Below are 14,578 nucleotides of genomic sequence, written 5' to 3' on the forward strand. Positions count from 1 at the left end.
TTGTGCCAATAATGGTGTTCTATAACCTCTTGTACTACACCCAAACCAATTTTCATATATTAAAAGTATTATCTAAAAAGATAAATAAGTCATTCATTAAAGCAGGCCTGAACATCTAAGAATGCTACATTTAAAGCATGGAAATAATTTTTATGACCGGGCACAGACTCCTTAACAATGTTTAACATTTCAAATTAAAGTAAAAGCTTGAAAACATAAATTCACCTTTTATGAAAACATTTTAAAAATACACACCAGGTATAATTTCGCCCACAAATATACAGTCAATTCACTTTACAGTATATTCTGTGAAGCGCTTTGAAACGTTTAGAAGACGTGATAAGGCGCCATATCAAATGCAGGGATTATTATTATTATATATAGAATTTTTTGGAGTGGTAAAAATAATATTTTTCAACCTAAAAGTCAATTTATACAAGTATACATATATTATGCAAATTGTGAAAACTGCGTTGGCCTTAATTATGTAATTGGTTAATTTTGAAAACATTTTGCTTAATGTACTTTTAAGAATGGGGTTTATTATGCGAGTTATGTAAATGCATGTACACAGAGTTGACCTTAATTATGTAATTAACCAATTACATAATTAAGGGCTTCTCTGTGTACATGCCTTTACACAACTCACATAATAAACCCCATTCTTAAAAGTACATTAAGCAAAATGTTTTCAAAAATTTTCGAATGTTAATCATCTCTTACCGGACTAATGTCTGATTGTGCAGATCCCAGACAGCAATATTACCATCGCTGCAGCACGAGAAACAGACCTTGGAGTCGGGGCTTATAGCCAAAGCATAGCAGGCAGGAGCGGAGGACGTCAACTCCGCCTTTATACGTGGAGTTGGGGCTGCCAGGTCCCAAATGGACAACGTACTGGCTTCACCACCAACTATCAGGGTCCGGCCATCAGGGAGCAGCTTGCACGATCGGATGTAATTGTCTCGGTTCTGTTGAGACAGAAATTGTTGGGAGATTATTTACACTGCAGGTACTGGAAACAAACACACACTTAATCTGCACTTACTTTAACTATTTCTACTCGAAACGAACAGCTTGACAGAAATGGAAATGTAATGCAGGATTTACATTTTTCATAAAACCACATAAATTTGACTGACAAATTCAGTGCAGTTGACAGTTACTGTTAACATTCATTTAAACTTATAATAATAATCCTTGCATTTGATATAGCACTTTTCACGTCTTCTAGACGTCCCAAAGCGCTTCACAGAATATACTGTAAAGTGAATTGACCGTATATTTGTGGGCGAACGTGGCAGCCAATTGCGCACTGCAGTGTCCCACAAAGTCATGGATTGAAAATGACCAATTTATTATTGTTTTGTTTTTTTGGAGGGATAATTATTAGGCGTGTGGAGTAAGGAAACTTGCCCAAGGTTTCGCCCTGCCTGGAATTGAACTCACTTGCAAAGCGAGTGCTCTAACCACTGAGCTGCAGGACTCTTGGGAAACTTGGGAGTTTCATGCTTATGAATAATGTGTGGCCACATAGCCAGCCATTTCAGAACTCATGATTAAGGGAATTTCACTTCTTTGAAATGTAAAGTGGAAATAATACAAGCTACAACAGAACATCACTTTTAAAAATGTAGTCTACAACTCTGTACGTTACACCTACCACCCTCTCAATATGTGGAAATGCAATGAGCACACAGCAACTGACACCTGGCAGTAGGTTTCACTGTTGTAATCTAAGTCTAGTTATTTGGGAGGATTGCATTAAGCATTATTCAAATTATGGATGACATCAGCTGAACTGTGAGATTAGACTCCAGTCTTTAACGCGCTCTTATAATTAACTTTTTTTTAAATCACGCATTGTAGTTTAACATATCCTTGGTGATCCCATCACCAAAGGTATCATGTGCGCAGCAACTATTACTGAACGTAATCCACTCCTTCAATACTGCCATAAATATACCAAGCTCCAGACATTCATGGCGATGGAAGCAATGCAGGACTGTGAAATTCAAGCAACATTATTTCCCTCTTTTTAAAGTGGATTGGAGGAGAAATATTAACTTGGTATGTTTATAAAAGCTGAAGTCTAAAGGTATGAAGAGAGGACAATCCCAATCAATCTTTAATCCCTTTAATGGAGATTTCTTACATGCCTCTGGAGTAAAATTGAAGTAACAACCACATTGCAAGGGATCAGCCTGACTCGGTTGGTAGAACGTGTCTTCAAGTCAGAAGATTGTGGGTTCAAGCCATGTAGGGAATTTGATCTCAGTCTAGGTTGATGCTCCAGTGATGTGCTGCATTGTCAGAGGTGCCGTCTTTCGGATAAGACGTTAAACCGAAGATCCATCTGCCTAATTGGGTGGGTGTTTATGATCATGAGACTTTGGGAAAGAGAAGGGATTTTCTCCTGGTATACTTGCCAACAGTCCTCCAGATTAAACTGGCCATTCATTTCATGGCTGTTTGTGGAACAGTGCTACGCACAAAGTGGCTGCCACATTTGTCGACAAACCCAGTGTTACAGTCATTTGTATTTAGCCCTGCAAGACGTTTTGATGATTTGATAAGTCCATATCATATGCAAATTATTCAAATTATTAGTGCAGCTCTGACAGTCCTTAGGGAAGGACTGAGTAACTGCAAATAAATGTCTTATCCATTGGCCAGATAACAAGACCAATCAGCAGCAGGGTCAGGCATGTCTCCGAAACATACTTCAACATTACTGAGGCCCACGTATTTCCCAATCAAATGAATAAAAAAAATCAGTAATACATATCATGAGCACTGATATGCTGCTTCCAGGAAGGATTTTGAACTGCAATCCCAACAAAGATTATGTTACTTCAACATTGAGAAATAGGCTTCCATAAATCCACAACTAATACTGGCCAGTAAATGACCAGTATAACATTTGATATTTAAAAGAACCGGTCACCAAATCCCTTCCCCATCCTTAGACATTATTATTCTTGCACATTCCTCTTACCAGGCAGTCCAGCTGAGAGACCGGGCTCTTATTACCAGGGTGACTGATATCCCAGACCTTCACACATCCTTTCCCACCAGTGTACACGTGTCTGGTGGGGTTGCTGATGGTCACTGCGCACACGACCTCGCCATGGCTCAGAGAGTTCATCTGACGAGCGTGTCTCGGGATACCCGGCCCGATCAGGGCGTCGGGAGGGAAAGGCACAGGCTGCATCTGTCCATCCGCACTTACATGAAATGAATAAGCACTATTTAAAAGAAAGTACAGATTAGTAAATGTATCATAAGTTTAAAAAAGTGTTAGTTCATTTTCCTCTCCTCGGTTCCTCCAGTGTCTTGCTGAGTAGCCATTATATATGTTACCTCTATAGTGAGTGTTGGCAGATTATTTAATTGGGTGAGAGTGGGGGGGGGGCATTGCATGACTTTAATGTACAAATAGAGGATGAATTCCTATTTCCACCACCCTCCCAAAAACACACTTTTTCTATTGTGCCTTATTGTTGATAATTGTCAATATGCACTTACGGTTTTCCCCCAGGAATGCCAGTCAAGTTTGGCGGAATGCCTGGTACACGCATGTGATGCGGATCAAATCCAACCTAAAATTTCCAGAATTAAATCAAAACTGAATTACTGTCATTCCTGAAAATATTCAACAGTAGCTCAAGTCATTTTTTTTAAAAAAACAAGAAACAAACTATTAAACATTCAAACAAAATTACAAGGGTTAGTTGTTTTTTTTGTTCCATCCAGTTTTAAAAAAAATTAAAGCACACTGCCTCTTCTTGTCTTCAATTCATCCAATTTAATAATAATCCTTGCATTTGATATAGCGCCTTATCACGTCATTAAGACATCTGTCTCAAAGCAATTCAGAGAATATACTTACAGAATATACTGTTACAGAATATTCTGTGAAGCGCTTTGAGACGTTCAAAGATGTGGTAAAGCGCTGGGATTATTATTTTTATAAATAATAATTCTTGCATTTGATATAGCATTTTTCACATCTTCTAAACGACTCAAAGCGCTTCACAGAATATACTGTAAAGTGAATTGAGTGTATATTTGTGTGAAAAACACGGCAGCCAATTGCGCACAGCAGTGTCCCACAAAACAGTCGTGGATTGAAGCGACCAATTTATTATTGTTTTTTTTCTTGAGGGATTATTATCAGGCGTGTGGAGTAAGGAAAGTTGCTCAAGGTTTTGCCCTGCCGGGAATCAAACCCAGGTCTCTCCCTTGCGAGGCAAGTGTTCTGACCAATGAGTTACAGGACTTATATTGTAGAATTAATGGACTGTGGATTCTGTGGGAGAAACACGGCAGCCAACTGCGTGCAGCAGTGTCCTACAGACAGCTGTGGAGTGAATATCAATATATATTTTTTAAGGGGTTATTACCCCAGGAAAGTGATTTGCCAATCGACTGACATCCGGATTTCTACTTACTGGTAAGTAAACAGAGGCGTGTGGAGTAAGGTAACCTGACTATGTTTTCACCTCGCCCGGGAATCACACCCGGGTCCTCTTGCTTGTGAGGTGAGTCTAATAGCCACGGCAATAAGTTGACTAAAAAGTGTAAACAACCGACCAACGCAACACAGCGAACTTACCACTGGAGAACGGCCGTAAGCAGCAACTGCCGCGGCTGCAGCCGCGGCGGCGCTCATCTGTGGTGAGATATTATGTAAACCTGCATATGCCCCTGGGCTTGTTAGCTCCCCGTTCATACCAGCGTGGGGCACAATTCCAAAAGGAGTGGGGTAAGGACACGGCACTGCCATGGGAGTCCTCAAGCCGGAGCCTGCAAATTACCAAAGCACAGTTTCAGTAATTGGATGCTGTAAGTATCCGCAAATGCATTTAGTGCGCCTCAGCTGGACATTTCATCTTTCAATTTGCCACTTCCAGGGGAGGGAAGGGAGGAAGCAAAGTGCTGGATAATGCACTGGTTTGTGGTTTCCTTCCTATAAAACATTCAGTGTAAAAATTGCAGCAATGAGATTTCTTGTTTTGTAACTGCAACCCAGTGGAACAGAAAATGAATTCATGTAACATTAAAAACAGGAATTCATGCCAGCAGCAAAGGCAACAACATTATCAAGCTGTACAATGGCACAACTGTTTATAGTGAGTGAGTGTTTAGCTACCTAATGGATCAATTCCTGGGGGTTTGCCAGGGATAGGCCTCAATCCTGGAGTGGAGTTACTTCCGGGAGTTGGAGCATCTGTTCGTGGAGTTGGAGTGTTTGACTTTGAGACTGGAGTAGTTGATTTCTCATTCTGGTATTTAAATAGAGGAGAGAACAAAGAGAAACACTTTATTGACAGCACTTTATTGATAGCACCTTATAGCCATCATGACGACATTGAAACACTATCTACATTATAAACCGCAATAACCTCTCCTCTTCGGTTTCAGCTTTCGTGGAGAGAAATGATCACGTTTCGCAGCAAGTCAACCCGCTTATCTTGCTTTCTATCGAAAGAAAACGCTGAATTTAGAAATCCAGATCCAGTGAGTTACAGCCTTAAGCAGATTCCAGATTTTATATACAAATGTAATGATTGAGTTTTAAGTCTCTGTTTTGAGTCACATAGTAACAATTTCAGGTATCGGTCCATCTCGTCTACCCATCCAATTCCCCACAAGATTCCTTCAATGCATGCACAATTTATATCAAACCTTGAAACCTTCCAGTATAAAAGAATAGCAGGGCAGCCCAGAGAGAACATGCTTCAGTGGGTTTCCTTGGACCGCAGGCCCTATATGAACTCATGCTAGAATAATAAATAATCCTTGCATTTGATATAGCGCTTATCACGTCTTCTAGACGTCTCAAAGCGCTTCACAGAATATATTGTAAAGTGAATTGACTGTATATTTTGTGGGCTATATCAGACGTAAGGCACAACTAGCGTCTGGTGATAATCAGCCAACTTTCCAGGCTAAAAAAAATCCGACTTCCAATCATAATTTAAATTACCGCCAACAATGGTGCTTTAGGGCTTGATAATGGATCTGACTCTTGGGAGAGTACCAAGTGTCAGCCCAAATCTATACATTTTTTAAAAACACAAAATGTTATGTGTTAGTATTTGTGGGTTACAAAGAGTTTTCACATTGCACATCAGTTGGTACTTAGAAACAGTTCAATGCTACTACTTTGTTCTACTTTATTCTCAGCTGAAATGTTAAGATAAGTTATACACATTACTCACAAGACTCAGTTCTTTGGACTTTGAAGAAGGAGTGCTGCTGGAAGAAGCTATGGAAGCTGGGCTAATAGGCGCATCCTTTTTTAACAGGCGGGATTTATCCAACCCATTTTCTCTTGGTGAATGTGGGGGGCTGCCTCGTGGAGAGTTTGGATCCTAAGACAAGAGAATAACATTTTTTGACTGAGTAGAATTAGGAAGTTTCCAGATGAGCATTTATAACCTTATGCTGGATGAATTTTCCTCTGTAATCAATTGCAATTTATTTCTTAATAGTTTTGTGTGGACATCACATGTTACATCAATAATATGGAGCAATATGGAATTGGTTATTAAATTATGGGGAAGCAGCCACAGTTGCAAAAGATCCACGCACACCACATCTGTGTAATCATAGGTTACATTTAAGATACAACAACAACAAATCACACTTGTAATAGTGACCTTCACATCAAAAAGATGTCCCAGGGTAACAGTAAATACCCTGGAGCAATTTCAAGGCTAAAATCTTGTCTCAGGATTTAGATCGGATAAATTATAAACAGTTAACAAGATTCCTGCTTTGTGTGCCCTAATTAGAGCAAGGTTAACAATTTATCCTCTCTACTTTTACCATTAATAAACATGCAAGACGCACATGTTTAGGAAACCTCAAGCAGAAAGAAAGCATAATTTATCATTTTTAAACTTGCTTAAAACATTAAGTCCATAAGACATTTTAGATAATCATTTCAGAGAAATGCATTTACAGGAACTATCTTGTAAAATCAATCATGAACTTGGTTTGCTAAATGATAAATTATGTTTTAGAAGAAACCTAGATTGATGCACTCCAATATTCATAAAAACAAAATCTTTGCTAATTGATGCATTTATTAAATTCAGTGCATTTGACATTCTTTCTACAAAATATTACAAACCTCATTGGAGACATCAACCACCAGGTTGTCATCGCTCTTCTCTCCATCACTGTCCTATAAAATAATTAAATAAAACATTTTACAGTTCATTGTGATGCATCAGAGTTTTGACTCAATTTACACAGTAAATTTGTACATGTCCACTATACAGGCCAGAAGTCAATGAGGGACTTTCTTTTGTGATTACTAACCAGTGATCTCTGATAAAAAGTGCTCACGTTTGGACATTGAGTGAAAAAAGTATTGGATTCAACCGCTGTAATTTCCAGTTGGAACAGGTTACCAAAACTTGCTGTTCAGGTTCAAATGTGAAGACCTAACATTTAGGCAATGTACCAAAGGGCTGCATCCTTCTGAAATTGTGTCCCAGCAAGTTAATATCTTCAGGAAATTAGACTCAAGGGAAAAGGCGAGATGATTGAGCAAAAATATATGTTAAATGCAAATTTAACATTGTTGATTTCAAAGATATTAATTCATTGCATGTGTCAATTATGTTATACAGTAAGTAGCATCTTTGCTGGCAGATGACACTGCAGTGCTCCCTATTTCTTCAGTATAGGGCATCAGGGATTGCCTTTCATTATCCACTGTCCATCCTTTCTTCCCCATTGGTTTGGGATAAATTTGGGATCATAAAAAAAACATTTCACATTTACAAAGACCATTTAAATGCTTGGCATGGTCAGTGGAGTGCTGCTGTATTGGGATTACTGGATAAAGGTTGGGTATCAGGGTTAGACTTTGCGATTGCAGAAAATAGTTGGTATATCCAGTTGTGTATAGCTTGCATCTCCTGGTCCCACAACCAGAAATGAAATTTTTTGTTCTCACTCTCCATTCACCCCTGCCCCCAATGTACAGACACGGACAACCAGAAATGAGAGTAGTCAAACTGTGGAGAAGTCACTAGTTTTTACACTCTCTTGTTTCACCTCTGATGTTCAGATTAGCACAGACAAGATATCTAAAAATGAGATACACCCAGAATTACAAAGGAAAGAACTGCAAAGAATATGCGGTTGAGACAAAATAAACACTGCAACACATTTTCGGCCAAACAAGCAACACTTGGGTGGTTACTTACATAACGATTTGCTAAATCTTTATCATCAGTCTTCTGCTTCTTACTGTCTGTGGAATAATCATTAGAGTTTCTGTGCTTCTCTGCAGTTCTGAAACTAGCCGATGGTGAAACAGAGGAACTCTGAAATACAAGCAGCAACAGCCAGTCAACGAGACTGCACAAAACACATATGGATCGAAGGCTCTAAACAGTAAAAAAAAATCAGTTTATTTAAGCTTAAAACTGGTAATACAGTCGAAGCCTCTTAAATGTGAAGATCTTGGTGGTGAGCAAAACGCACCCTTTATCCAGTCATTAATAGTAACTAACCAAAGAGCATTAAAAACACACGTGTTGAGTCTGTTGAGCAATATCCAGTCTAGTAAGTGCCTAAGCAGTATTAACATATCCAGAACAGCAGGTTTACCTTGGTTGATAGCAGGATAGCATGAGCATACATAATTTTCAAAGCACAATGGTTCATTTTGGGCAGGTCTCCTATCCAAGACAACCTCCACCCCACCCCACACAAACAGAACATCAGATCAGTAGTGCTAACGCCATCCTCAAAACAGAGATTGAGCAGGACTGGACACCCATTATGAATACAGCCACAAAACATGCGTATTAGCAGACTCAGTCAGCTGATTCCAAGTTTAAGCATTGCTTGTGAAATAAAATTCCAATGATAAGGATATGAATCAATAGTTTATCTGCACTGCCGAAGGAAGGAGCTAACAGAGATCAGGCACTTCCCCAACTCTGCTAAAGGCAGACTCACTCCCTCATTGGAACTATCTGGTCAAATCCTGATCTCCAGTTCTTTCCTCATCCAATTTAAATAAGAAGTTAAAATAAAAGATGAAAAAAAAACAAGGAATTGTAATGTAGGTTTGGCTACACTTCAACTTAAATATTGTTACATTTAACCCAAATTAGGTTTGATCAAACATTGTTGTGGTTTGCAATGAACAAGGCTCAATTACTTGTGCAGTTCAGGTGGCATATGACAGACGGAAGCTAATGTCATCATCTGAATGCAGATTAGTGAAAACATAACATTTAGTAATTATTTCAGGTCCCTATGGTCATGTATTACAAATAATTAACATTTCAAGGTTAATAAAGTGCTTTTGATTTGCCTGCTTATGTCTTGGCAGACACACACAACTGAAAGCAGTTCTAATTTAGTAATAATTGCAAATACATTTCTGCAATAAAGTAATTTTGACGAAGAAGAAAACATTATCTGCAATACTGTACATAGATTGAAAATAAATGGGACTTATCGATAAGATCAGTAAAATAAACTTTCAATTAATTGCTCAGATTTTGGTAAGAAATATTAAATCATATAATGCTCTGATTAACCATTTATCCGCCATCTCCATTAAAAACAAGGGTTTCAGAGAGAAAGCGGGAGAGAAAGAGAACACATTCTGTCATCAGTAAAGAGGGCATTAAATGGGGATTATCACCAGAAAATACGAAGCCACAGTAGCAGTTAAATGGCCACCTTCAGTACTATAAACTTTCTAGGATTCTATGAATGGCCACTTCTCAGTTTAAGTCATTCACATCTGGAGTGGCAACACTCCAGCCACACCTGCCATTCGACTACACATTGTGCATTAAAGCAAAGTCCTCTTTAAGCAAGAGAAGAAAAAAAACACCTACCTATCCAGACATGCTTCAATTACCTGTTTGCACATTCCTCATTTGATACATAAAACTCCTGTTATCTCACAGCCCTTCCCATTATCTTACCTTTTTGTTTGTTCTCATTTGTATCTAATGCTTGTATTTAATGTCAACAAGTCTATAAAAGGAAAAGTAAATAGCTACCTTAAACACAGCTTAATGGTGCAATGCTGAATTCCCACAATTATGTGCTCAGCTGCACAATACATGCTCAGACTGTACTTATTGAGAACACTGTCAACAAAAAGCAGAAACCCAATAGCTAGGTAGGTCAAAACTGCCAGTGTAAACCCTTTTTTTAACAGGAAATGTTGCATTCTGTCTCTGTTGCTTCAGTAAACATGCAAGACTGTTTAGCCATACAGTGTTTGTTTAGTTTATTCTATGAACCATGAAGTAATGGCTTTCTAGAGTTTTTTTTCCTGTGGGCTGACTGCCTAAACTGAATGCTGATGGATCGAGCCCTAAAGATTGTTTTCCTGCTGTTGGAGGTGGGGGGGGGGGGGGGGGGGTCGGAGTGCAGAAACAGATCAATTGCGAGTAGGCTATTCTGCACCAGTACGGACTTCTGCATGGAAACATTTATTTAATTATTTTGAAGCCAGAGTTAAAATTTGGGTTTCTTCCACCAATTGATCTTTTTTGTCCTCCTCTCCTCCTGAAAAGGTTTATGCTTTTGTTTTAATGCTACTGCTGAGACACACAGTTCTATGAGTGCCAGTTGTCCTCTAGTACCTCGCTGAAGTACCCATCTGTCTCTTGCCAGACAGTATTGGCAGAATTCTTAACAGGGAGAGCCACCACAGCATCACTTGGTTACGTTCTTATCCAACTTTCACAAATTGCACTAATAGCCTGAATCTCTGGAACGAGAATGCAAGACGATTTTCTCCCCCATTTACGTCAGGACTGCTATGGCCGGTAGTAACACTCTACCACTGCCTCAGCTGATACCAGTTAATTCAACAGACATGCATTTCGTCCACAAAATACAGCTAATCCACTTTACAATATATTCTGTGAGACATCTCAACTATGTGATAAGGCACCATATCATATGCAAGAATTATTATAATCACTATTAACCCTGCAACTTTATGGTCTGTATGGCTCAGTGCGATCTTCACTCACTGAGCCAGTGGGGATAGTTTAAAAAATATATTTTTTACACTAACACTTAATGAAAAGTTAAATGAAGTGCTTCCTTCAAGAGCTGAACATATTCAACAATATAGATTTCAAAGTAAACTATATGTATCCGCAGAAGTAATAAAACAGTGTTCAGTGGTATTCTTGGTCAACAGACTATTAACCTGCATAACTCGGTCTGAAACAAAATATTTATACGTAACGCCATGCATCTCCACTGCATATCATCCAAATATTTTTGGGCAAGCAACAAGATATAAGAAATGCTAGTTATAGATGATTGAACCAGTTACTAATCTTAAAAATCAAAAATGTGTTCATCCATAAAGAGACCACCCCCTTTTTTTCTCTTCGTCCTAAAGTTTACGTTCCCTGGTCCCATTGACTGGAAATGAATACAAAATTGGCATTACAATTGCCACCCTTGAGTGAAGAACAACAATGGCACGCACTAGTTGAGCCAAATGGCCCGTTTTCGTGCCGTATAACTGTGTTAAATCAGCACCTCTATGAATAGTCAGCATTGACATTCTGCAGCTGGCGTAAAAGTGGCAAATTAATTTAATAATACCACTTTGCATTTCATATGGTGGTTCATCACATCGGAATATCTCGAGAGCTACAACTGAATAGGAATAATTCACTCGCGAGAGACCAGCAGGCTGTCATTGAGGCCCGTCAGCTTGACTGAAGGACTTGAGTCAAGGCCAGTCTTTAATTGTAACCCACTGTATTCCTGCACTGAAAATGACTATTTTATTCAATCACATGCTGCTTGAATGTTGCATGCTGAATGGCGGGAGAGTGCCCTCAATTGTCAGTTGAGACCAGTTAAGAGTTGATGAAGATACCTTGAAGAAGTTGGGATGCTGCTGTGACTTGATACAGTCCGCTCCACAAGTCGTTTACAAGTGGCACACGAATATGGACATTTATACAGTTTTCGGTTCGGTTTTATGTCACTTCATTCCAATTTGGTTAGAAATGTAGTTCGGGGAAATTATCAGGCAGCGTGGAAATGCTTATCCAAGTTAAATAAATGCAATTCAAAGCAACAAATTGAAATCCGAGTCAAATGAATTCACACTCTAATGGCCACAGCAACAGCCGATAAAACAGTGTAACGATTGGTCATCTGCATGCTTCCTCATGTGTAACAGCCAAGCTTTTCACATGTTTCGTTACAGCATCCGAATGTTTCAGGTTAAATGACTAGCTTGCAGCACTGCCTTTATAGATGAGCATCATTTCTGGTACGGGACTGTTTGTGAAAAGGAGTAGGAAATGAAAAAGACCAGAGTCTGGCAGAGCAAATGCAAGTGATTTTGAACTTTCTGAGTGATCGTGAAGCAATTACCATGCCAGAACATGTACACAAAAGTATGCAGCATGAACAGCTTCTACACAGCTCATGCTGTGGAAAATGGCTGTACTGTGTGAATATGTAAAAAAATTTATACACTTCAAGTTTCAATTGCACTGCTGATAAATTGCCATTTTTACTAAAATTGCTGCAATTAATTGGAGGAGAATGGAGTGAAAGGCAGTCGGAGGTTATAAAACAATAGTCATAGAAGGTGACACAGCAAAAGGCAATAGAAGGCTATACAGTTAGACCCAGAGCACGATCCCATTCCTCAGGCATATTAATATTAATTTTTTAAGGGGCAAGCTGAAAGAGATTGAGGGGTGTTAGCTGACTCATCACTCACCACGTCAATGTCAGTGTGAGGCAGCAATAATCAAGGTAAAGAGGATGCTGCGCTATATTGCTAAATCATTTGGGTTTAAATCTCCACTCGTCACAATTGGACTGTATAATCCTCTGGTCAGACCGCACCTTGAATACAGTTCTGATCACCACAACATAAGGTGGCTACCCGGGTAATCGAGGCAGACGAGAGCAATGAGGAAGATTCTCAGAGGTGGAGGAATGAGCAACGAGATCTAGGGATGTTAGTTGACTCATCACTCACCAAGTAAAAAGAGTAAAAGGCTGCAGTCATCAAGACAAAAAGAACTTTGGACTGTAACCTAACCAGTTGAGTTTAGATCCCCAGAAGTCATATTTAAGGGGTAATGTGAGTACCTCTGGTTCGCCTGCACCTGAAGGCCTGCCTATAATTTTGCTCGCTGCAACATAAAGGGGCTCCCCAGACCTTTGTGACAGTCCAGAGAACAATCTCCAGTGTTTGAGGAATGAGGTAAAAATTAAGACAAACTAGTGCTATTCAGGCTTGCAAATAGATGTTTCAGAGAGCACCTTATACAAGGCATACATGCTTTGAATGGGATGGAGAAAGTAAACTCTGAACTTTTCTTTCAGATGAACCAAGAAAGGAGAATAGGAAGACCTAAGTTTAGCGCAGACGCCAGGAAGTATTTATTTATCCACAGTATATCTAATGTTTGAATAGTTTACGAGGAAGAGTGGTTTAGGCCAGGATGTTGGGATTTGTTTTTAAATAAAACAATCTGCTGCTGTTATGGGAAGACAGCAGGTTGGTAATTCTGAAAAGATGAGATCGAATGAGCCAAAGGGCATTTTTCATCCAAACCTCTCTTGTGATCTTTAATGAGTTTATGAAGGGAATTTATCCTGGTCAACAATCCCCCAAATAAAACTGCCCAGTTTTGCAAACTGGCAGCCACATTCATCCACAAAGCACAGTCGCTGCACTCTACAGTATATCCTGTGAAGTGCTATGCGACGTCTAGATGTTGTGATAAGGCACTCTCAAGTGAAAGGATTATCATCACATTGTTAGCAAAATAAATTCTACGTACTAAATTTCACTCATTTGTGATTTTGCCACAGTAGCTTTACCTATCAAGTGCAAGAGAAATTTGCAATAAGAACAGTCCAATTGTTTTCTCCTGAACAGTCCAATTAGGGTGCTGTTTTAATATAATTCAAAAGGTGCTTTCCAGGCATTTTTGTGTTGATATTTTATTCAATTTTTCTTAAAAACATACAATGGATATGAATTTCTTCCATAGTATTAGACAGATTTATTCAGTACTTCAATATCTAGACAGAACCCAGAGGGAATGCAGCTGGCACAAAGAAATTCATAATATAAAAACAGAGATTGCTTCAGTTCTCCTGCTTGTATTTCTAGACAGACCAATAAACCTTACTAATGCCTAGATTTACTAGAAAATTTCTATTCATTTCCCTGCATAGCAGAAACTAAGCTAATAAAGTCCCACCGAGAGCACTGTCAGGCTAAATCCCTCAACCACTGAAAGCGCTGCCTGGCTAAACCTCACTTCACTTTTCTATTCCGCCAACCACTTAGGGCAGGGCCCTGGGGAACCCTGCAGCTTATCCTTCCTCACGCAATGTCACAGGCATAAGTCGGAGTGGTCCAATCAGTGCCGAGAAAAGAATAAACTAAAAAGATTAATACACAGATGTTCATGCATTTCACATACAGCATGCCCTGTGGTCTGTTACTAGGGCAACAAGAGACCACCAATGTGCATTTTATTGGCTTTATGAAGTGCATCGCAGG

At 39.2% G+C, this 14,578-nt stretch overlaps 1 protein-coding gene across 22 annotated transcripts in view; it reads right to left on the bottom strand.

Moving 5' to 3' along the window:
- The window catches only part of LOC103186089 (transducin-like enhancer protein 4), a 93,650-nt gene that overhangs the window by 14,588 nt on the left and 64,484 nt on the right, over window positions 1-14,578 (bottom strand). For all 22 annotated transcript variants that reach the window (XR_006084957.1, XM_042333588.1, XM_042333584.1 and 19 more), the window contains 8 exons: window positions 8,232-8,351; window positions 7,145-7,198; window positions 6,228-6,380; window positions 5,156-5,288; window positions 4,619-4,809; window positions 3,529-3,602; window positions 2,999-3,248; window positions 724-971 (listed from right to left, as the gene is read on the bottom strand). Coding sequence is in view for 21 of the 22 variants with exons in the window: in XM_042333588.1 (XP_042189522.1) it covers window positions 724-971; window positions 2,999-3,248; window positions 3,529-3,602; window positions 4,619-4,809; window positions 5,156-5,288; window positions 6,228-6,380; window positions 7,145-7,198; window positions 8,232-8,351 (1,223 nt within the window). In the remaining variant the exon portion in view is untranslated. The remainder of the gene's footprint in view (window positions 1-723; window positions 972-2,998; window positions 3,249-3,528; window positions 3,603-4,618; window positions 4,810-5,155; window positions 5,289-6,227; window positions 6,381-7,144; window positions 7,199-8,231; window positions 8,352-14,578) is intronic.

This window comes from Callorhinchus milii, unplaced genomic scaffold (genome assembly GCF_018977255.1).
Source record: "Callorhinchus milii isolate IMCB2004 unplaced genomic scaffold, IMCB_Cmil_1.0 Scaffold1, whole genome shotgun sequence".
Lineage (NCBI taxonomy): Eukaryota > Metazoa > Chordata > Chondrichthyes > Chimaeriformes > Callorhinchidae > Callorhinchus > Callorhinchus milii.